Source organism: Talpa occidentalis, unplaced genomic scaffold (genome assembly GCF_014898055.3).
Source record: "Talpa occidentalis isolate TD23 unplaced genomic scaffold, MPIMG_talOcc4v2.1 talOcc4.10, whole genome shotgun sequence".
NCBI lineage: Eukaryota > Metazoa > Chordata > Mammalia > Eulipotyphla > Talpidae > Talpa > Talpa occidentalis.
This window is the reverse complement of record NW_023600993.1, coordinates 44,342,774-44,367,777: the sequence shown is the minus strand read 5'-3', so window position 1 is coordinate 44,367,777 and position 25,004 is coordinate 44,342,774. Positions and strand designations below refer to the sequence as shown.

The following is a 25,004-nucleotide window of genomic DNA, read 5'->3' as shown; positions in this document are numbered from 1 at the left end:
TCACAGTTCTGTTTTTGATCAATTTCATCTTCAGTCAAGGTAAAGTTCTGATTTCCTGATGTTTTCATAGGAACTGTGAAGGTAAAACCCACAACACCTGCTCATTTATTTATAGCTAAGGTTGATTCAAGGTTGTGTGTAAATATTACATAGAGGTATAATTTACTGAACAGATACAGACATTGTTATTGTTATTTTCTGTTTCATTAAATTATTTAAAACAGGTAACTTAACCACAACATACATAGCAGAAGAGTTAAACTTTTGGGGGCTGCAGCTTCTTGCGGTTGAATTTACTTAATTAGTGAAGCAACTTCCAAAGTAATGAGTTCATCTGCTTTTGAATTTATATTGTTTAAATGAACATGGAATAGGAAGGTTACAAAGCAAATTTTTTTAAAAAAAAGAGCAGCCAAGGGAAAAAAACCTTCAGATAAACACTATATCACCAAGCAATCAATTACCCTTTGTTATTATCTAGAACAATAGCTTTATTTCTGTAGAAGTAACAGATCTACAGAAAAGCCACTTACAGCTTATATACAAAATGCCCTTGGAACCCTGTGCCACTGAGTTTGTTATCTTAAGCTGTTGCTAGGTGAATTTCAGATCCAAAAGGTGTATCATTCCAGCTCTTAGCAAATCGATTTACTAATCCACCCAAAACTCTATCAATTCTGGAGCCAATCTTTCTACCTATCACCAAAAAACAGGGTTCCATCCCCATTCATAAGAACATTAGACATGTCAAATAAATTGAAAGTCTTATTCAAATCCCAGCTCCCTGCCACTTCTGATCTCCTCCTCCATACTTCACACCATAATCTACTTAAATTGAACAAAGCCTGTTGGGCAAGACCTGCTGAACTTTCTACGCTCGCTCTCCTAACCAACAGTGGTGACAAGCATTGTGTCTGCCAGTCAGTGTGTCAAAGCAAAAAGCCATCAATACTGATACTGGTATGCCAAGTGCTAGCACCAGATCAAAATTTGACTAAATGATAGGAAACTTTGTGAGCTTGTTCTTGAGAACCGGAGCTGGAAGACTCCTTATATGTCTAAATTAAGAAATTAAGGTAAAGGGCAGGTGTTTAAACTTTTTTTTAAAATATATTTTATTTGGGCCTCCCCGGTGGCGCAGCGGTTGAGCGCTGGGTTGCGAAGCTGCCCGCGGCCTCTGCGGCGCCGGTTCAATCCCCGGCTGCTCCCCGGCCACCAGAGGAGGATCCCACATGGTGCGCAGACCTCTCCTGCCACCCACTGCTCCCCTCAGCAGTGTACTTCAGTCCTTCTGCCTGCTCTGCTCCCCACTCTGGCTCTGGTGAATTCTCTCACCCTCCCGCGCTTCTGACTGTACCCAGTGCATGTATAAACAAAACAAACAAACAAATATAATAAATAAATAAATAAACATGCCTCTATTTAAAAAAAAAATATATATATATTTTTTATTTTATATAATTCTTACATCATTTTTCGTTTTTGCACAATGTATGCATTTTCATTTTGGTTATATTCCCCATACAATTCCCACCCCCCTTATTTTGACCCTAATCCTTTCTCTCCTCCTCCCCTGCGCCCCCTGTAGTGTGTCTCATGATTTACAGTTGCTTGTTGATTTTGATTTTTTCTTTATTATAATTAGTCTTTTTCCTGGTCCCTTATTTAGGTCCCTGCTATGAATGAGACCATCCAGTATCTTTTTTTTCTTTCTGGCTTATTGCGCTGAGTATGATCTCTTCCAACTCCATCCATGTTCCTGAAAATGGCATGGGTTTCTCTTTTTTGATTGCTGAGTAATATTTCATTGTGTATATATGGCACAACTTTTCCAAAAAAATTTAAACACTACACCTGTAACTTTCAAGGCTCTGTCCTTGGTGCTGAGGTTATAGACATTCATGAGCCAGCATGGCCCCTGCCCATTGGCTGCTGGTAGAATAGTCACAGCAATCTTTTACTGTGAGTTTTCAGAATCCTAGAAAATTCAGGAGGCTAGTAATGAGGTTGTGAATAAAATTTTATGTATTTCATACAATAAACATAAAAGACAATTAGTCCTAAGGGAAAAACAATCAGTTCCTTTCTCTTTAGATTCTTTAATATTTGGGAGTTGAGGTGGGGAGAACATGGTTGGAAAATAATACTAGTGTCTAAATGAGGGATAGATTTAAAAAAAAAAAAACAAACACCTAGGAAATACACAAAAATTCACTGCAGTTTCTGGAGATTAGCTCCATATTAGTAACTTACATCCTGGTGGGGGGAAAACAATTATTATTATTATATTTACAGTTTCAGAATTTATATATAAAGCTACCATACTCTATTATCATGTAAGATCAACCTATTTAACTTCATTTAGCATCCTGAACATTCTTTTTTTTTTTTTTTTTGAAAGATTTATTTATTTATTTATACAAGCACTGGGTACAGTCAGAAGCACGGGAGGGTGAGAGAATTCACCAGAGCCAGAGCGGGGAGCAGAGCAGGCAGAGGGGCCGAGGTACACTGCTGAGGGGAGCAGCGGGCGGCAGGAGAGGTCTGGCACCATGTGGGACCCTTACCCGGTGGCCGGGGAGCAGCCGGGGATCGAACCAGCGCTGCAGAGGCTACGGGCAGCTTCGCAACCCAGCGCTCAACCGCTGCGCCACCGGGAAGGCCCAGCATCCTGAACATTCTTAATTCACCAAGTTAAAGGCAGACACCAAGCTGTAACACTAAGAACTTTAGTTCTGAGATTATACACTCTGAATATGAAACCCTAATTAATCACCAATTCCAGTCCAGCAGTAAGGTAGAGGGGCCAAGAGAGTATTTTTTACATAAAAGAGTATAGTGTGTATATAAACATAGACTTTGGATTTTTCAAACAGAAATTTCCAGGTTCTTTTAAAAAAGCTGGAAGTTCTGACTAATGCTGACTTAAAGCCAAATAGCATTTTAGACAATTGCTACCTTTCCCCTTCATGTCATATGGCTTCCTGGGAGAGCCTCAGGGTATCCCAAATATATGCTTTACATAGCTACTCTATGAAGTTTATAACAGAAAAATAGGAAGAGCCAAAATGTCCATCAACAACACATTGCTAAAATAAATGCTGACACATTTACACAAAGAGAGGTAACCATTATTGATTTTTTACCATTTGACACTAACTATGTGCTTTATAAATATTATACTTTTAATTACTTCAAAAACTCTCATCAGGTTGATGTTAGTATTAAATGTCAGTTTACAGATAAAGGAATGGGTTAAACAGATACCCAAAGTCCCACAACTAATAAATAGCAGTGACAAAATTTGAATCCCAGTAATCTGGCTCAGATTCTGAGCCTTCTACAGCATTTAAACATGATGATATAGACAGCCACTTACGAACAACAGGAGACTTCCATCATGGAGTAAGTGGAAAGAAACCTATACAATTACGTACAACGCATTGCTATTTCTAATGAGTGTAATGTGTTTGTAAAGAAAAAAACATACTTCCTTACCTCATATTGTTTGAATTATTTTATAATGAACATATATTACTTTGATAATCAAGAGTGTGAAACTATTCACACTTGGAGAAAACTTTTTTTTTTTAATATTGCCTTTGTACTTGTTTCTGCTTAGGAAAATAGGGTCTCAGAAATGACATTAAATTAGACTCATTGTTCTGTTATTTTTTTTCTCCTGATCTTAAAGTGAAATGCATATATTGTGAAAATCTGTAGAATGCAGGAAGGTAGAAGAAAATTAGATTTCATTTTTAAAGGAGTGAAAAATATTTCAAAATATATAAAGCATCCTGAATGTGAAGTGATTAAGGCAGGTTATGAATATATTCTCTTCGATACTTACTGTATTTATAGCTCCCCTATCCTCTGCCAAATATTGGAAGGAAATAGATCAAAATGATTATAGGGATCCCTCTATGTCCAGGAGAAAAAGGCATCTAACCTCAAGTACTAGGCTCCTTAAATGATTTCTATCAAGACAATTGGAGACGCTACTGAGATTTTGCTCATGGTAACTCTCTTCCCTCAGTTGTCTTATCTGAAAAATAGAGATACTAGTTATTAACTGCTGATTCTATAAAAAGATGTGTTTAATAAATGAGGATTAAATGACACAATGCATGTCATTTTGTTTCATTAATATGGTTTCATTATAACATTGTGAGGAAAAAAAAAATGATTTCTGGTCTTGGTCACTGACTGTGAAGTTTGCAGCTTTCCCCATATCTGCGTGGGCTTTCTCCCAGACCTCTGGTTTCCTCTCACAGCCCAAAGACATGCAAACGAGGGTCACTGACTTGTCTTAGTCTTGTGGGTACGAATGAGAAGCAAGGGTGTCCTGCCCAAGGTGAATTCCTGCCTTACCACTGAACTGCCAGGACAGGCTCAGGCTACCTGTGACCCAGAACTGGGAAAAGGGTGTTGGAAAATGAATGAATGAATGAATGAATGAATACAATTGTTTAATATTCAGAGGTGTTTGAGTCTATATTTAGAAGGTTGGTGAGCTGAAATATGCCGTATGAATGAACTCTTGTTTCTATTAATTAGCCTATGATAAAATTAGTTTTGTTATACATTGTTTTGCTTAAAGCCAGATTCCAAAAGCATGGATGACATTAAATAAAGACTAAATGTAGAGCAAGGTCTGTGAGTTCACACAGTAAGGGCATTTAGGAAAGCTAATTATCACTACTAGCACTGGAGTTGTTTTTGATAGCAGAACTATGGAGGAATATCTTTTACTTCTTGACACCTGACTCAGAAGAGGTCCTCCGAGGGACTAAGAGAATCTGATTGTGAAAATTTCCCCTTGGAAAGCATCTGTTACTGAGCTGGGTACTCTGCCCAAGCTGTAACCAGTTTCTTTGGTGGAGTCAGCTTCTGCAGATCCAGGTATCCTCTGGACTCCCAAAGTTAATTCTTTCTTCCATGAGAATCCTTTCAAAAATACCAGAATCCATCACACTCTATCCACACACCATTCTCATTCCCAGCATTTGCTCTCCAGATGTGGAAGGCTCATTTACCACCAGTGACAAAACCAGCGCACCTCCTAGCTCTCCGCTCCCCAGGTCATACTCTCCCTCACACGCGCCCTGTATGGGGGCTCCTTCTCGGGGCATCCAGACATGACCTCACTGTGTCCCCTCAGTTTACCTCCTTTGTATCTTATTCCAAGTGATTCCTTGTTCTTTGCTAGCTACCAATGAAGTAGGACCTGAACAGTCTTGCAACAGATAAAACTCTTCTATCTTGCTCTTCTCATTCATTAGCACTTGAATAGGCAGCAATACCTTAATTCAAGGGGAGGAATTTTGGGCACATTTCAGATTGACTTAGTGACCCTCAACCATTCTGAGATTGGCTTACTGGAAAAATGGGGACATCAACCCCAGCATCTACACATCCTCTGTTCTTTGCCTCCTAATTCAGTCCCTATCTTATCATATGAATCCAATAAATTTTGGAAAGGAAATAGACTATCTGAGCACAGAGAGGCCTGGTGTTTACAATAAGAAAACAAAGCATTTTATCTGAATGTGGAAAAAAAGACTGTCAATTCAGTGTTCTTCTTTTGTTTTGTTTTGCATTTGCCATCAATTAGGAATGAATGAAAATTACTTGGATTTGATTTTGGAAAAATGAAAAGATGTCTGTCTGATTTTGATCTGTATTCTGGTAAATCACTCTTGGTCTGTTAGATTCCATGAGTTCAATGGGCTGGTTTGTCTTGTTCACTATGAAATTCCCAAATGCTTACAGAAGGTTAGGTCTCAATAAAGAGGAAGGCACTGGTCTGGGGTGGCATAAGGGTAGAGCAGAGGAGAGGAACTTGGCAACTTTATGTCTTTGCGCATGGGCATTGGTCAATCTTCTGGTGAATAAAGCTGCAGGGAACTGCAAGCCACACAATTCTCAAGTCTCCTGCCTTAGTATGAATGAAACTGATAATCTCAATCTAAAATTCCCAAAGGCAAGCCTTTTAACTCCGCTATAGTAACTGCTCATGTACATATTAACAGCTCTCAAAAACCTGGACTTAATTGACTAATTGGAACGATCTATCTTGATATGTAGATGTAATGGTTGTTAATGTAAGAGCTACACTCTGGAAGAACAGATCTTGAAAAGATCATTTTTCGAGCTGCACGACTAACCCTCAGCATCGCAGCAGGAGGCCACAAGATGAATGTGGTTATTTGGGAATAACCAGTTTATTTGGTCTTTCACATCCTTACCCCAAGAAGTAGTTTTGTGGGGGAGGATTTCCTTCATTCGATGTCTTTTTAATGAATGAATTAAAAGTTTTCAATCTCGGTAATTAGAGGAGACAGCAAGATATAAACACAATAGGAGAATGCTGGTTTCTTCCATGTATGAATTACTGCTTACCCTTCTATGGGACTGTACCCATCAGCAGCAGGCAGGGGAAATTCAGCAGTGAACAAGATGACAGACTCCTCTCTCCTTACATGCAATGTGTGGAAGTAGGGGAATGGAAGATGAGTTAATAAACATTTAAACTATTCAATAAGTAATTTCAAAAAGCAAGAAATGCTATGAAGAAAATGAAACTGGGTCATAAGAAAAAAGTGGCTAAGTTGAGAGGGGAGGAACATGTGATGTGCTAATGGGTAGAAGAGATAATAAGGGAGAGAACATTCTGGATTTAGGAAACAACAGGTAAAAAGGAGGTGAGGAGAATAGGGGTGGGGAAAGCAGGAACCAGATATCAAGTAGAATCTTGTAGAGCTAAGGCATGAGCTTTGGATTTACCCATGATGTAGTATAGAATTTGACTTCTTTGAATGCACCCATCTCTTTAATTCATTCATTAAAAAGCCACCATCGGGCCTCTCTGGTGGCAGTGGCGCAGTGGTTGGGCGCTAGTTTACAAAGCTGCCCGCAGCCTCTGCAGCGCCGGTTCAATCCCTGGCCACCGGCGGAGGGTCCCGCATGGCGCGCAGACCTCTCCTGCCGCCCGCTGCTCCCCTCAGCAGTGTACTTGGGTCCTTCTGCCTGCTCTGCTCCCCGCTCTGGCTCTGGTGAATTCTCTCACCCTCCCGCGCTTCTGACTGTACCCAGTGCTTGTATGTATAAATAAATAAATAAATCTTTAAAAAAAAAATAGTGTTAGAAAAAAAGCCACCATCAATGTCTCTTGAAAAATTATAACCATCTTCTGGCCTGAGTGTCCAGTTGTCTCTATGCTCAAGTGCAGCCAGAGGAACCTTCTAAAATATAAACTGGATAATGTTGCTCTGCTGCTGAGAACATTCCAAGTATTTCCATCTCTCCTGGAGTAAAAGCCACAGAGCTGCCCATATTTTACAAGTCTCGTTTCATCTGCACCTTGACTATTTTGCTAACCACATCTATCACTCTATCCCCTGTTTGCTCAAACAGGACAAGACTCTGCTTCAGTGCCTTCTGCACATGCTGCTATAAGAGCCCCTAGACTGGGCCTCCCCGGTGGCGCAGCGGTTGAGCGCTGGGTTGCGAAGCTGCGCGCGGCCTCTGCGGCGCCGGTTCGATCCCCGGCTGCTCCCCGGCCACTGGAGGAGGGTCCCACATGGCGCGCAGACCTCTCCTGCCGCCCGCTGCTCCCCTCAGCAGTGTACTTCGGTCCTTCTGCCTGCTCAGCTCCCCGCTCTGGCTCTGGTGAATTCTCTCGCCCTCCCGCGCTTCTGACTGTACCCAGTGCATGTATAAACAAAACAAACAAAGAAACCAGCAAACAAATAAATAAAGCATGCCTCTATATATAAAAAAAAAAAAAAAAAAAAGAGCCCCTAGACATAGGGTCACACTATCCCACACAGAGCAGAATCTAAGGATGCTGTCTAAACATGGTTATAATATTTCAGCTCACACTCAGCCTGCCAACAAATAAATATAGAGAAAATTATGGAGGGAGAAGGAGAAAGGGAAAGAGGAGATATTAGAGGGAGGGAGAGAGAGGCAGACCAAAGAAGTTCAAAATGGTAGAAAATGCTCACGGAGTGAATTTTCTTTCACCCCATAACTTCCTTCAACAATGAGTAGTGAATGCTGAGACATAAACTAAGAAGATTCCTTGAAATACTGGATTTTATAAACCAAGGCAATAAAGGTTTAATAGGGAGTTTCAGAATTCAAAGCTATATCTGTGTAATAAGAACTGGGATTTAGAAGTTATTTTACTATAACCCAAATATCTTTCATGTATTAACCTGAGTTTTAAAGCCCTCTCTTCGAAGATATCCTCAAACATTCAAGAGATGAAATTTATATTTTCAAATAAAATAGGGTTTTGGTGAATTTACCCAGCTGGTCTCCGTTTACGGCAGTGAAAGTACCCAGGGCAGTATCTGTGATCAACACAATGTCAGGTCATGCAACCTGGATAGAGATGCTTTAGGAATTTCGTCCTTGCTCAATTAAAGGGAAGTACTATGAAATTCCATGCTTGGGATTAAAGGGAAGAGACAAAATAGACTTTCTTTTAATCTTGACTTCTTTCTATTCCTTATAAATCTTTCTGACTGTTCTTTCTGAGTGATGGTGGCACTAAAGAACTTGCTAAAGGCTTTAGATTTAAGATGACTTGAAACCTTCCTTCTCAAATTTTGACAGGACAAAAAAAAAAGTAGGGTTGGGCGAGCTTCTCAGCCATATGCCCATAAATCCTCTTGACCTGAAAGTACAATACATCTGATCTGGCTACCAAAATCTCTATCTTCCCAATGCTAATGTCTCCCCAGCCTGCTTTGTTTGAGTCCCTCAATGAGGAAACGGATTCTGAAAAGAACACTGTTCAAAGCACCAGAAACAAATGTAAAAATTAATAGGTAGATAGGTAGGAAGGAGAGGCAAAGAGCTAGCTAACTAGATACAGTAGTTAGATAGATAGATAGATAGATAGATAGATAGATAGATAGATAGATAGATAGATCAAGATGGAAAGCTTATCAAAGAAAAAAGCTATGCCACATCTAGGTGAAGGCTTCTCAATGATCAATTCAGATTCCAATACAAAACTGAACTACTGAATATATTTTTCACTGGAAGAGAAAAATGAGAAAACTATCACTAATTCAGCATGCAAATTTCTCCTAAAGAATTTCTGTTCCTTTAAACTTCTCCATAGTCCTGGCTAGCCATCTCTGAAGATCTGAAGCCCTTTGGATTTTTTTTTCTTTCCTATTATACAATAAACAGCAGTATAAGATTCCAACAACACTATTTCATCGGCATCACTGATTCTAAAACAACCTAAAGTGATAAGAAAAACAATGAAGTGGCTTATCAAATAAAAAGAATGCTGATTAAAATTTTATAGACTTTGGACTCTAGATTTTGGCTTACTTAGAGTAAAACTCAGCCAAGTCATTTACCTTCCCAAGTTCAGTTGTCCCGTCTTTAAAACGGGGATAGTAAAATAACCTGTCTCTTAAAGCTGTTGAGAAAGATTAAATGAGGTAACATCTGGAATATTCCTGACACAGGAAATGCTTAATAAATGGTGTCTAGTATCATATAATCACAACCACCAGCATCACCTCCAATATCATCACAGACACCCCTAAGTATCCTTTTTGGTTGTCTGAGCTATACCCTGTGTATCAGGTCATCACATTTCTATATTTAGAATGGCTCCAATTTAACCAGGTTTTCTTTTGGAGAGTGTCATCTGCTTGTCTGTAATTCTTAGTACGTGTCAATCGGTTATCAGCTGCCACATGTCAGTGACACACCATCAAATAGCCCTGAGCCAGGTTCACATCTAAGGATGACTGCATGATGAGGACTGTCAGACATCATGAGATTTATGCACCAGGGACCAAGGTTGCTTTTATAGTACAAAACCTGTTCTCTGGCTTTCTAAAACCAGGCATTAACTTCTCCACTGAGCATAATCTAAGTACCAGGGCCTCCTCAAAAGTTCTTAATTAACGCAGGACATACACATAAAAGATCAGCCAGATGGAAATTAAATATTTTACTAGTAAAGGATGAAACATTCTGCTCGAAAATGGAATCTTTATTTCAATAAAGTCATTTATTAAATTTCAACCAGTTCCCTTGCCATTTGATGAAAATCACTATGAAAGAAAACATGATTATAGACTAGAACAGTAAACATTAAGGACTGATCTCTTTTACACTTTCTATGTCTTATGACAGGGCAGAGCAGGAAAATAAGCACTATCCTGAGCTCCATGGACAAAAGACTGAACAAAGCAACTTTTGACACAAACTTTAACAATTCCAGGAATTTTAGTAAAATACCAGACAGGGTGAAAGAGAAAGCATCAATTGTATGGGGGAATATAAAAATAAAATTAAATATTAAAAAAAAAAAAAAAAAAAACTCCAGTAAAAAAAAAAAAAAAAAAGAAAGAGAAAGCATGATATTGGAAAAGCTATTTTTAATAGAAAAAGTCTCAATCTCCCTTAAAAATGGCTCTCTCTCTCCAATGACAAAGCAAGTCAGTATCAAGTTCCTTAAAACGTAAAATGTTGTTTTGTCAATAAGCCAAGATGGTTTTATAAGTGTCAAGAATCGAAATCCAGAATGATCTTTGGGGTCCTCTGAAAACATTTACTTGAACAGGATTCCATTTCTTTCAAGGAACATGGACTAAAGGAGGAGAGGAGAAAGTTATAAACCTCATTTCCAAAAGAACAGTATTATGTATGAAAGAGCAGTGGGACATTGGCCACATAAATTTGGAAAAATTATATGAGATAAACAAAGGTAGAGATTTCTTCCATGGCAGACACCTCAAGGCCTTTAACAGGCTAATGTAAACAAATCTTCGAGAGAAATTTCAGATGGTCTAAATTTATTTCCAGCAGAAAAGAAGGGATCCATAAAGCAGTGTTAGGCAAATGAATATGCAGTCCATGCTCTGGAATATCATGCTCCTGGAGACAGGAAGCAATGCTGCAACTCCATCTCTGAATGGACTGGTTTGCATTCCAGCTGGGTAGCAGGCTGCCAAGCTTGCATGTAGAAAGCAAGGCTGTGTGAGGCCTCTGCGTGGGTCACATGTGCATGACTTCACCTGGGAGAAGGGCAGCAATGCAGGTCACCCAGCTCACAATCCGTGACCCAATGCAAGATGATTCTCTAACCAGAATACAACAGAAGCACTAGAAGAAGCAAGGTCCATTTCATAAAACAAAAGTCAGACTCTAGGCAGGAAGGGAGCACCTGGCTAAACAGGAAGGAACACAGGAGCAAGTCATGGATACTAGATACTGAAGACAACTACAAACACAAACAGATTGTTAAAATAAGATTGAATCACAGAGCAAGGTCAGCTTAAATCTAGCAACTTCTTGCCCCTTGGACAAATCTTAACTTTGTCTTAGAGTGTTGTACAGCATTGTGACAAAGCAGGAAGGAGGATAAGAGTAATACCTGAACACATTTGCCAGCAGACAAATAATTCAACGTGCTTGTGACATAGTGTAACTAACCTGTGCGTTATGGGACATAAACCAGTGGTGTGACCCTATGAACCTGGTTTAAAAACACAGTCCATAAATCCTTTATCAGCGATCATGAAATCTCAATAACTTCTAAGACCAAAGGTGTTTTGTTATTGCTGTTTTTACGATTCTGGTGCAAAAACTAATTCAATGGAAAACCAGATATGATGAAGTTATTTAGAATACTGACATTTCCCACTTAGTGTGAATATTCATCTGCATGCCTCAAAAATACTAATGTGTTTACAGTGTACACTCCCAGAGTTAACTACATGTCCTCTGTAATATATATGGCATATGTACCATCATACCTTTCTTAAAAGACTTTGAATGCTAAAAACATCTGGCCTCAAGGGTTTCAGCTAAGGAATTATAGACCTGTACCATATGGTAATGTGTATATCATATATATTAGGAGAAATGTCTTCGCTTCTGTTCACTTGCTAAGATGCTCTAAACAGCGCTGAAATGAACCAGCTGTGAGTTTCACCAGAAAGGGCACACACAATCAATTTGGATCATTTAAGCTTATTGAAAACCTCAATTCATAAAGCACCAGTAAGTCTGAATCAACAACTCCTGCAATCTCTTATTGTAATAAACAAGATTTTAATTACCTCCGACAACAAACATGCAATGAACCTGCACTTTAATGGAGTTCTCAGAGGTTTTATCTGGAGATTCCTGTCTGCATTAACTCCAACTTCAGTTATTAGTGGAAACACTGCATAATTGAATTACGTTGCATGAAGCCTTTATTCAAGTCCCCATCTGAGAACAGGGAGTGAGTGTAGGATAAAGAGAAATTTGAGAATAAGGCAGAGATAACAGAAGTTTGGACAGATGACACAAAGCCCAATAGCCAAGGAAGAGCAGGAATATGAGATGAAGCCCCACTGTTTTAATCACTGGAATATTCTGAGCCTTTGGACTTTAAGGAAAATTAATCATACCTGCAAAGTCCTTTTTGCCATGTGATGCAATATATTTCCAAGTTTCAGGAATTAGTGATAGGACATTTTTAAGAGGTCATTATCCTACCTCTGAAAACTGCCACTGATCTCTTTTTATTTCTTAATAAAGTCTCACCAAGTATTCCCTACCTGAGGGTCTTTGCATATCCCTGTTCTACCTGCAGGCTCCAATTCATCTCTTCCATCTTAATAAATACTGCTGTCTCCAAAGGACTTTCATCTCCTGTCAAAATGTCCTTGTCCTTAAGTGACTATATCACAAATGAAATCACAGCTCTTTGTATGACCGCTTGTTCAATTTCTGTGTCACCACTAAAGTATAAATACTATGAGGGTAGGGATCATGTCTTTCTAGCTCACTTTGTAATCCAGTGTCTCACAACACAAGGCACTCAAGAAAAACGCATTAAGAGGCAAGGAATAAAGCTGAATAGTAGGAGGTGAGGGCATCTGAGGAAGCAATTTGGGTGTTGTCTCTTAGGCATGGCATTGTATTCTCACTCCCACTTTCTTTTCTAACTTTAACTGAGCGGTAAGGAGTGTTGGCTATTGAAGGGCTTTTGTTTTGTTTTTATGAAGACTTATTTTTCTGTAAGATTGGATGCTTTTAAATATAGGAACTTCAAGGCTGAGTCCAGGATTTCAGCCAGGATAATGTGGTGAGGTGTCATTTCTGCATGTGTACAGAGTTGCTAGTGATGACCTCAAAGAATTCCTGGGAAGCAGCAAAACCTACAAAGTTGGGTTTGTTGTCATTTAACCTCAGAGAGCAAGACCAGATTCTTGTGGACATATGATTAAAATCCAACCTGTAGAACTGGAGTACCCAGGCTGCCTCTGAAATGCCCAAGGTCGTGATTTTACCACAAGTGGGATCTGAGGGGATCTGGATGAGCAACGCTCTTACCCACAAGGCAAGGTGCACTTCCTCTCTAAAACCAACAGGATAGAACAACTTCCCAAGCACTGTCCTCATTATTCAAATGTATTGAAAACGATACAAGTAAAGGACGGCTCCAGTCCACTGAACATTGAGTACAGGGATATTCTGGGAAGGATAATTGTCTCGGAGCTATCCTATGAATTGGGATGCTCAGCAGCATCCCTGGTCTCTAGTCACTAGATTCTTTTAGCATACCCTTGCCAGACAGTGGTGACAACTAAAAATATACCCAGACAATGCCTAATATCCCCCAGGGAAGGAAGGTCATAATTTCTCCAATTGAGAATCAAAGTTGTATTCTACCAATTCCAGGACAATCTACAACAAGGGTTTTTCTCTGACTCTCACATACAGTGTATACAGACAAAAAAATAATATTCCTACTGCTGATAAATTACTACATGATAAATTAAATTAAAATTGTCTCACTCTTATTGTAATTTCTAGGAAGGCAATGTAGTTACGTGGAAAGCAATAAACCAAGTCTGAGGTGATCAGACAGTATAAAACTCTCAAGGAGAGTCACTGTTAATGAAGAAATCAAATAAAGGAATATAACACAAAATATTACAGACATGTTTCAGGCATAAGTGAACAACTTTTCTGTGCATATTTTGAAGTTTGATCCTGTTACCTTTGATCTTTGAAATTCAAGTTCTGCCAAATATATCCACTTAAGCAATTTAACATGTTTATCATATTAAAAAAACAAGTTATGAGACAGATGGACTTCTATGAGGAACTCAATTAATATAAGCAGGCTTATAATCTGTATTTCTTAAAAGAAATAAATTCAAATAACCTTGTCAAACAATAAGTCTGTGCATCATAGCTGCCATAGAAAATTAGTGTCTGAATTTAATGGCACCCTTTGAGTAAAAGCAAACCAAAATACTTATTTTAAATTAATGCTTTCTTCCTATCATGGAAATACAAATCGAAATCACAAGGAGATTCCAACACAAACCTATGAGAATGGCCCATATTAAAAAGGACAGGAATAACAAGTATTGGCAAGGGTGTAGCATGAAAGGAACCCTCATACACTGCTGCTGTAGACTGGCTTTTATGGAAAACAATATGGTGGGTTCTCAAAACATTAAAAATATATCTACCATATGAACCAGAAATCCCACTCCTAGCTATCTACCCGAAGAACACAAAAACACTAATTTTAAGGGATATATACACTTTCCTGTTCATTACCATTATGGAAACAACCTCAGTGCTCAGTGAAAGATGAATGGATAAAAAAATGTCATATATACGCAATGGAATACCACTCAGCTATAAAAAAAGATGAAATCTTCCCATTTGTGACAACATGGATGCATTTCAGAGGGTTATACTAAGCAAAATAAGTCAGAAGGAGAAAGACAAATACTGAATCATTTCACTCACATATGGAATATAAAGAATAAAACCAAAGGAACAAACAAAATGAAAGTCGAAACAAATCTTAGACATTCTACTGAAAACTATAGCTATCAGAAAGGGAGGGTTCGGAGGCAGAAGCAAAGTGTGGAGGGGGGCCTATGGATTATGGTAGAGGATTATTGGGGCTTTACTTATGGGCATGGTATGGCAAAATACATCTGCAGAGGTGGTAAGCTACACCTCTAGATCATATACAGTGTTGTAAATCAATGTTACCTAAATAAAACATAATTTAAAAAATGTTTTCAAAAGAAAATATATCCAGTTGTTGAGCACTGGGCTGCGAAGCTGCCCACAGCCTCTGCTGCGCCCATTCAATCCCCAGCCACCAGCGAGGGTCCCACATGGCGCGCAGACCTCTCCTGCCGCCCGCTGCTCCCCTCAGCAGTGTACTTTGGTCCTTCTGCCTGCTCTGCTCCCCGCTCTGGCTCTGGTGAATTTTCTCACCCTCCTGTACTTCTGACTGTACCCAGTGCTTGTATTTAAAAAAAAAAAAAAAGATGAGGTGTTAAAAAAAAAAAAGTGAAGAAAATATATCCAACCTTTGCATTTTTTCAGAATCAAACCGGAGAGGAGGCAGGCTTAATAGGTAATAAGAGATGTGATTACAAACAAAATGAGGAAGAGATCTTGGTTCCCAGCACCAGAGGTCTTCTTTTCCAAGGTCCTTATCAAATTAGCTTTGCAAACTTTCAAGCTTAGGTCTTTTGTCTAAAACAGTATCAACTTAGCAAGTGGCAACCCACTTTTAAGAGAAAGGCTTTAGAGCAAAGCTACCTCGACAAAAGCTATCCTTTAACTCACACTGCCAATGGTGACTATCAGTAAGAACAGAAGGGAAGTCCCAAATTTTAAATATGATGTAATTTTGCTTCTAGAAATCAAATTTGCCAAGTTCAAATAAAGCCAAGATTTCTAAGAAATGATTCATTCAATTTAAGGGAAGAGGCGAGCACACATTAAGTAGAAACCCAACTCATGAGACAAGTAATTAATGTGAGTAGAACAGAAAGTCTCACAGATAGAAAAATTCTAATACAGGAAGAATGTGGGTACTAGAATTTGTCATCTAAACCAGAAAAACAAAAAAAAAGAAGAAGTACTTTCTCAGAGTAGGTTATCTCTCATTTCTCCAGCAATCACAGATAAGAAACAAATTTATATGTGAATATATGCATCTATAAAAAAAGACATACTACAGATTTTCTCAGCTATAGGAATGCTTTACCTAAGTTTCATTCCTGGGTGCCTACAGGGTCCAAGAATGACCTTGATGAGGTAGGGCGAGTAATGAAATCTTGTGAAGCATATGTAAATCTGTTTATAGACATAGAACTGTATTTTCTCTATGGAGGAGGCCTCAAACATTGATCACATTATCTAAGCAAGTTATGACTTAATAAAAGTTATGAAACACTAAGAGTTGAGGAGCCTCTACGATGATGCAGGGGTTAAAGACACAGTGCTATCAAGCTATTGCCAGCCAGTGCAGCACAAGTTCGATCCCGGCCGGCCAGGGAGCAACCCACATGGAGCAGCAGATCTCTCCTGTCTCTCCCGCTGCTCTTCAGCAGTGTATTTCAATAGATCTGCCTCTTCTGCTCCCCCCTCTCTCTGGTGAATCACCTCATGCCCCATACCTCTGGTCTAACAAACACTAAGATTTGATATCTTCCTTGGCTTGGCACCTTGATTAAAACAGACTACCACTGAGACAGTTATCTAGTCATTCCACGATTAAGTACAGCCATAGACCTGAATGTACACATTTTCAGTGTTTCCATAAAATTGTAAGGTTTAACACATGGGTAGTCAACCAGGAAACAAGTTAGCTTTAACAAAATTATATTCCTATCCTGATTAAAGGGAAAAATAAAATTAGCACTAGAAGTAATGTGCTGTCCCCACCCAAGCATTAATGAAGGAGCTTAGAGACTTGCTCTCTCTTTCCTCCCTCAACCAAAAGATATATATGACCTATTGCACCACACTTTTCTTATGTCCAACAGCATGGATCTTTGAGAAAACTGATACAGGGAGGCAAAATGTCACCATCGATCCTGACAGAGTTAACAGCAAGTCATTGACCAAATGTCCACAGCCTCCTTCTCAACAGCTGGCAAACCTTAAAAAAGCTTCCCTACTGAGAGCAGGCTCTGAGATTCCTCTTCATACATCAACTAACTTTCCTCTTTTCTAAAGGGTGAAAATGAAGTCCCCCCTGTTTCATACAAAATTTCACCTTTAGAAAGAAGAGCTTTAGGAATGAATAGTGAATGGAAACTGCATCAAACATAACAAATAGTTGGAAAACCATCGATCAGGAGTGCGTCTCCTTCAACCATGACGCCTGAGATGAGAAATTTGAGGATGGATCATCACCTCTCATGCTAACTATAAAAGATCTGCAGAAATAAAGGGAAGAGGGTACGAGCTTGCATCAAAAAATGACTCGGGGCAAAGACAGAGCATGTCACTCATGGAAAGACCCATAGCACATCTCCACTCTGACATCCCAGTTACTCTCACCTCCACGGGAAACCGCCTGCCGTTGATGCTGTGTTCCGAGCCTGCAGAGCCATTGCTGTGGCCCCAGTGAAATTCCACCTTCTCAGCTTTGAATCTGCCAGGCAGGCCAGCGCCACTGATGAAATAGTCATCTTTCAGAAGGATTGCAACTGTATAAAATGGAAGGGAAGGAAAACAAACAAGTCTCAAAACCAAATCTGAAGAATTTTTTCTGATGATTCTAATAAAGTTTATGATCACGTGATATGAACGATTTCTTCATGTACCTGTTAAAAAAACAAGTCAAAAACACCAGTCTGAATAAATCAGCACATTTTAGTGACAGAATGCTCTCAAGTACCAGCTGCCTATTAATCATGAGAATTCCCAGGAAATGATATCAGTATTTCTTAGCTGTTCAGAAATTTTTTCAAAAAGGAGACAAAAGACAGACGAAGTCACTCTCAGTCTGGGGCTTGTGAATCTGCCTGATGATCAAAATATCCAGAGAGTGAGATTGTTCTTTTGTAAGCTACCCTGAACTTCAAGGTCTGGAATGAGATGGGAAATATATGTATGATAGGTCAGATGTGAGAGGCACATGTCTGTGATCAAAAAACATAGGCATGAGGTCAGGAAGCAAAATTTGCAGATTCTTCCAATATTAATTAAGGCAATATAACAGCAGGGAGATACATGGGGTTGGGGAATGCCCTCATTGCATTTGATAATGGTGTCCAGGAAAGTGCTGTGAAAATTCCATTCAAGTCACTCAACAGATGCAGATTTACTTTACTGCTTCTTTTAATTTCATTGCCCATCCAAAAGAATGCCTAACAACGGTAGCCTCAATCAACTCAACCCCCCAATTTCAATAACATACTCTTCTTCACCAAAACATAGGGACAAGAAATAAGGATCAAAAAAAGTTGGACTTACACTACCAGAAAAATTCTTTGCTCCTAAAGGAATGTAATATCCAAATCATTAAAAATCAGATTTTCTTTATGTTATATATTCCCCTCTTTGTTTACTAAAATGAAATCACTCATTCATTCAACAAACACTCATTGGCTTCTATATTTGTGTAAGATGCCAATCAGCAAACTGAGCAGCCTGTCAAAAACCAAGAGTGTTTGGGCCATGGAGAATTCTTTTGTCCTCCCTGCCTCCTCTTCCTAAAGAGATTCTAGAGTTTTACAGAAGAATGTCTTGCATGAAAATTAGGTCTTCATAAAAGATAGGGACTAGACTAATGAGCCATTTCTAAAACTGCAATTAATTTCAGCACTTTATTCTAGATAAAGAAAACATTAAAAGTAAGGGAAGGAACCCCATTTGTATCAATTCCTTTTTATTGCATTGAAAAGGCAGTTTTTCTCCACCTTATAAAAAAAACCACAGGGAATGTCCAATTAGTAGGACAGCAAGTTAAAGGATTAAACGAAACAAAAGCAAGTGTTTCTTGAGCTGATAAAACAGGTCACAGCATTCTTCCACCTTTATTGAATGATAGGCATCTTCCTTAACAGGGGTCAGATAGTAAATATTTAAGGCTTTGTGTGGGTTATAGGGCCCCTGTTGCAACTACTCGACTTAGTCTTGATAGCCAAACCCAGTAACATAAATGAATGACTAACACTGCAATCTGATAAAACTGAAAATTGGGTGTAATTTCCAAATGTCATGGAATATTATTATTCTCTTCTTGACATATTTTCAACCATTAGAAAAGGTAGAAAAGGGCAGGGGGTTGGTGATACCTAAAACATAATATTTTTAGAAGATACTGTAATGCAATATTACAATATTAAAAGGTAATATAATGCAATATTTTTAGAAGGTAAAATTTTATATTGAATATGAAGTTAAAAGACTTAAAATGTAATATTATATCATCTTCTAAAATACTGTATTAAACCAATCACGTACCCTTTGTTCCAAAAATCAAAATACCAATGAATTAGCTCAGTAGTATCTTAAATACTGTTAATTACTCTCAGCCTGTTAAAAATTCTATACATAACATTTTGCATCTAAAGGACAAAAGCAAAGCATTTTGAGTGCATCTGTTACAATATACCCAGGGACTCAGCAGCATCCTATAAATATTTGATTTTACCTAAATCATTTATGTCTCTGTCAGGGGTCATTTTACTTGTTTTATATGAATAATTAAAAGCATAATTAGGGAACTGTACAATCTGAAACATTAATCTCATTTTTCATTTTACAGTATTTCTCACTAGAGCACACAGCATGCCAGAAACACGTATCATTCTCCCGCCCGCTTGGAAAGTGGCTTATAATTCTGTTTACATATTAAACCGGACAGAGAGAACTTTCCCAGCTACATGTAATCATTTTCTGATGCCCACTGATGATATGGCTCTGTTTTGAAACAAAATGCACCAGAGGTAGTTACTGCAAAATGCAAACTGTGATGATAATCATCAGCTGGGAGACAGATGGACCTGGGTTGGAATTCCAACCTGCCACTTACAGAGGTGTGATCTTGGGCAAGTTAACTCACTGTTCTGCACTCACTTTTCACCATTGTTCAAATGGCAATAGCGATGTCTACCTGGCAAAGCTGTCCTGACGCCTGAAGGAAATCACATGGAGAAAGCACTCACAAACGGTGCCAGAAACTCAAGAAGCAGATCCCAAAGTCAGTTACCGTCAAGCTTATTTGTACATAGTTGGGCGGAGTTCATGGGGAGCATGAAGGGTGACCACACAGGCATAACTCCCCACTGACTGACAGATTTCCATCTGAAAGCAAAGCTGTTTTGCCCACAAAATAAAAAGTACTGAGTAGGGACAACAGCAAGGGTAGAAGTGTCCAAATACTTGTGAGGAGATCCTAAGTGCTGAGCAGATACTATCAATTCACTAAAACACAGAGTAAAAAAGATAGTTCCTTTTCTTGGTTATATGTATTTAATGGCTACATCAAGGAAAAGAAAAAAATCTTCATTTGGTGCCTTACCTGATTCGCATTCATTTTCCCTTTTTACCCAAAAGTAAGTATTTAAGTTAGAATTTAATGGTTGGCACCTCTGGTTCATTTTCATAGGTTATTTTTTTACATTGTCTATCCATGTCAAATAGCACTGGTTTTCCCATTGTGGGGTTAATAAAAAATTAATCCATTAGTTAAAGTGAGTCAATTAAAAATAGTATGTGAAAAACACATTGATAAATAAATTTTAAAGTTAAAGCAGTAGCAGTCAGCATTGACTCTAGATAAAGTCACACCGAGGAAGGCAGCAGGAACAGCTAAGGTCGGAGAATGATGGGATAGAACCAGAAGGCAGGAAGGGCACCTGGGAGTGAATGTGCTAGAACTTGGTTCTCTAGTTGTTAAACTGCTAACCTGGACTGTGTTGAAATCAAAGTAGAGCAATGATGTCAGTGGAAGGAGTTGGGGGCTTCAAATTCAGGGTTTCTCAATTCTAGCACCCAAGGTCCATAGCAGCAGCCATCTGTGGACTTCAGGGTCTATGACCTCCTGATATACATTGTAAAATATCTGAGCAGGTGTGCATACATGGAGCTGGACTCCAGAGTCCCTGAGTCTGAATTTGAATCCTACATCTGCCACACTCCAATGGTGGAAAAGTCTCTGCACTTCTTACACTTCATTTCCCATTCTATAAAACTGGAATAATGAAACAGAAACTTCACAGTGTGATGTGAGATCACATGGACAATTCAGACTTGACGTTATAAAAAAATATGGCTTCATAGAAGTGTTGTGTATAAAGGTTATTCTCCTAGGGAAGAGGATCCACAGCCTTCACAGAATCTTCCCATCTGCTGCCCCCAGCCTCCCAAATGTAAAGATGATCCAGTTTGTGCATGGGAGCAGAGGCAGGTAGGAGTCAGGTTACTCCATGATGTGAAATTCACATCCTGAGTTTGAAGGGAACGCCTGGAACCCAAAGCATTCTTCGAAGGACATTCACTAACCTTTTATAAATTAAACTCAACAATGTCTGTATAATGTTGGGCAAAAGTAAAATACTCACACCAAATTCTGAGTAACCTGCAGTGGGTGCCAAGAGTTAAATAAAGGTGGATGGGAAGGAAAACTGGTCACTGATTATGCATGCCTCCACTATTTAACACTACAAGGTAGGAAAAGCATAGCTTTATTGTGTCTAATTGGTGAGTCCCCTCAGGCCACCCACAATATCAGTGCCAACTAGGGAATGTTTTGGAGCCCCTGGTAAAAAAGGGAAATGCTGGGTCTGGAAGTCAAGACATAAAGACGTAGGATCTCTGGTCTTAAACTTCCACTGACTTCAAGGTATTAATGAAGGAAAGCATGTACATCAGATACTACCCTCAAGGAACATATGGCTGGTGAGAAAGACAGGCCTCAGCAACCAAACCAACAACAGAAGCAACCTTGCAATGGGGATAAAATGGTAACAGGGGAGCACGAAAACCCGGAAAAGAGGAGAAGAGAGGCAAGCAATGACTGAATGGGAATCACTTCAGCTCAGGGTTCAAGGCTGAGTGAAAGGGCTGACAAGAGGGGAGCACAGCACATGAAAAGAAGCTCATGCAAATGCCCTGTGGTAGCAGCGACTGGTATCTGGAAAACAAGGTGTGTTCTAAAGGATAGAGAATGAAGCCGGGACAGTGTCCAGTCTGTCTTTATCCACAATAAAAATGGGAAATCCTTGATCTGGTTGAGAATGAGAACATTCCTCTTGGAGGAAAGCAAACCTGGCAGGTAGAAACAACAGTTAGGTTACTGCAGTAAGATACGGCAGTAAGAAAGTCTAGATACACGGAATAGGGGCAACTTCAGATACCAAGAGATGTGAAATCAGGGTTATCCTGCAAGGTGAACAAAGTGGAATAGCTGACACTTTAACCACACGATATGACAGATGAGAGTCTAGTAGAGGGCTCTGCACTGTAAAAGAGAAAAGCAGACTTCAAACATGACCCCCAAAATTCAAAATTTATGAAGCCCCAAAATGTAAAATACTACTGGTTTTAGCATTACAGAAATGGCAAAATAGACTTCCCGCTACCCAAAAACTGGTTTCTACCCCCTTCACACAGGGGCTGGGGCTGTGGGGGATAAGTGGAAAAGAAAAAAACAAAAAACAAAGGTGGAGCTTAGTAGATATGAAACAGAGTTTGCACTGGGTTTATCCAAAAAGGTACCCAGCAAAAGAGCCCTAACTTGAATTATAGGGTTCACACAAGACTAGGTTTCAAGTAATAGGATGAAAGAACAAAGAACCCAAGAACTTGGACTTTGGAAATGGGAAAATGTAAAAAGTGAAGACAAAGCATACTCAACAAAACCACAAAAGAATGAATCTTTTTAAATAAAACTTAAATTTTCTTTTTGGGGCAACCTTGAACTAACTAGAGATACCCCAGAGTATTACAAAGTCAGGTTGGGCATACCAATGTAAATGGTGCTGAACACCCAGATGTTTCTGAACATCTGTCTACTTGGCTAATAGTATGCTTTTAATCAGAAAGCTTGGCGCAGCCTCTTCCTGGGCAAAATGACCAATTCATTAGTGACAAACAAAATGCAGAGCTAAAAAGAAGCCATGATCCAGGAATGAGGACCCCACACTGGTCGACTTTCAGTGTCCACATTTACACACAGCAATGGGCACTAAGAATTGAGGTGGGAGTGGAGGATGATGGAATTTAAAAAAACAAAACAAAACATAATGAGTTTGTTATCAGGTGAATCTGTAAATTCCCAAAACATATACTTGGACAAGTATGTATTTCAGTTGTCCAGGCTTTTCCCACCAATGTAGTAGAATATAGGTGTTACTGAGATGAGAACACACTGAGGTTAAATCACTGTTAAATCCAAACCTCAGCTTTGAAAATGCACTAAGCAGAATACTTTGAAAACTTTGGTCTTTCTCTGTGGCCAGCTATAAGTAACTCAGGAAGAAGGGCGAGAATGAAACAGCAAATTAAAGCAGCAGCTCAAGAACAAATATAGAAATACATGGACAGAAGCAGGAAAGAAAGAAAAATCCACACAGAATGATAAAAGACACACACACAACATCCTAGAACCTTCCTTATCAATCTCGAGAGAGCTAAAGGCCTCTCCATGCATGTTATACCCGGGCAACCTGCTAACACTGAGGAATCACATCCTCAGTCAGGGCGAAGCATTCAAGTCCATGAGTTTGAAAGGAGATCAGCATCGTGATGATGGCCATTGAGAGCCCAATAAGGCACCGTGATGGCCATCTACTGGCAATAAAGCTCCCTTGGCTTCTCACCTACCTTGGGACAGAATGATTCTTCAGGGCATCTCGGAGCAGCCATTAGCTACAATGTTCAAGCACTGCAGTCAGTAACTGTAGTGGCCAACAGATCACAGGGCATCTGGCTTGACCCTTATGCTGCAGGCTATCACAGCAGCAGGGCCAAATCCTCAGTCACATGCTCACACAGGTAAGGAGCACATGGAAATGACTGAGGTGTTCGAGAGTTCATTCTTCTCGTTATACCAATGTGCAAGGTGGCCATTCTTTTTTTCTTCTTAATTTAAGACTGTGGGTCCTTATGGTGACAGCCTACTATAAACGGTCCAAGGGCCAGGTAAACTACAGTGAATGCAATAGCCTTTAAAATCTGCTACACAAAAAAATGGCACATATCAAAAAAAACCTGGCAACAACATGTTGGAGATGATGTGGTGGAAAAGGAACTCCCCTATATTGATGGTGGGAGTGCAAACAGGTCCAACCACTATGGAAAGTTGTCTGGCGGTTCCTCAGTCTACTGAAAATGGAGCTACCATATGACTCAGCAATTCCACTCCTAGGGATCTAACCAAAGGACACAAAAACATTGATTCGAAAGAACACCTGGACCCCTATGTTTATTGCAGCACTACTGATAATAGCTAAAACCTGGAAACAACCCAAATGCCCCAAAATAGATGACTGGATCAAGAAGATGTGGTATATACACACAATGGAATATTATTCAGCAATCAAAAAAGATAAACTGATGTCATTCCCAGCAAAGTGGATGGAGCTAGAAGGAATTATGCTCAGTGAAAAAAATCAGAAGGAAAAAGAAAAATGTTTTCACTTATAGGAGAACTAAATAAGACATTATGGGAAAAATAAAAACAATACAAAACACAACAAAACAAACAGACAATTATAAATCAGAGATATCCTGAGGGGAGGAGGAGGGAGAGGGATCAGAGCAAGGGACTGAGGAGCACAGGGGACTGTGGTGATGGTGCACGGGTGCACTGGGGGAGGAAATTCTATGGGGACTACACCTGAAAGGCAGGGGGAGCAAATATTGTTTAAAAATGAACAATGATATAAAAAATATATAAATAGAAAGAAAAATTAAAAAAATACAAAAATAAATAAATCTGGTATAAACTTTCTGGGTTCAGCAACATAGCAGGACATTGATCCTGACATACTTATTGAAACCCAGTTATATCATCATTGATCTACTTTGAATTGTTTTTAAAGATTTATTTATGCATATAAGAACTGGGGTACAGGCCAGAGATGTGGAGGGGTGAGAGGATTCACCAGAGACAGAGTGGGGAACAGAACAGACAGATTGACTGAAATACACTGCTGAGGGAAGCAGAGGGAGAGTTA

At 39.2% G+C, this 25,004-nt stretch overlaps 1 protein-coding gene and 1 long non-coding RNA gene across 5 annotated transcripts in view; one reads left to right on the top strand and one right to left on the bottom strand.

The window, feature by feature from the left end:
• The window catches only part of PTPRG (protein tyrosine phosphatase receptor type G), a 671,624-nt gene that overhangs the window by 247,759 nt on the left and 398,861 nt on the right, over positions 1 to 25,004 (bottom strand). For all 3 annotated transcript variants that reach the window (XM_054695203.1, XM_037492051.2, XM_054695207.1), the window contains exon 4: positions 17,374 to 17,522. In XM_054695203.1, coding sequence (XP_054551178.1) covers positions 17,374 to 17,522 — 149 coding nt within the window. The remainder of the gene's footprint in view (positions 1 to 17,373; positions 17,523 to 25,004) is intronic.
• Positions 1 to 25,004, top strand: part of LOC119230696 (uncharacterized) — a 72,354-nt gene that overhangs the window by 39,825 nt on the left and 7,525 nt on the right. The window lies entirely within an intron of this gene.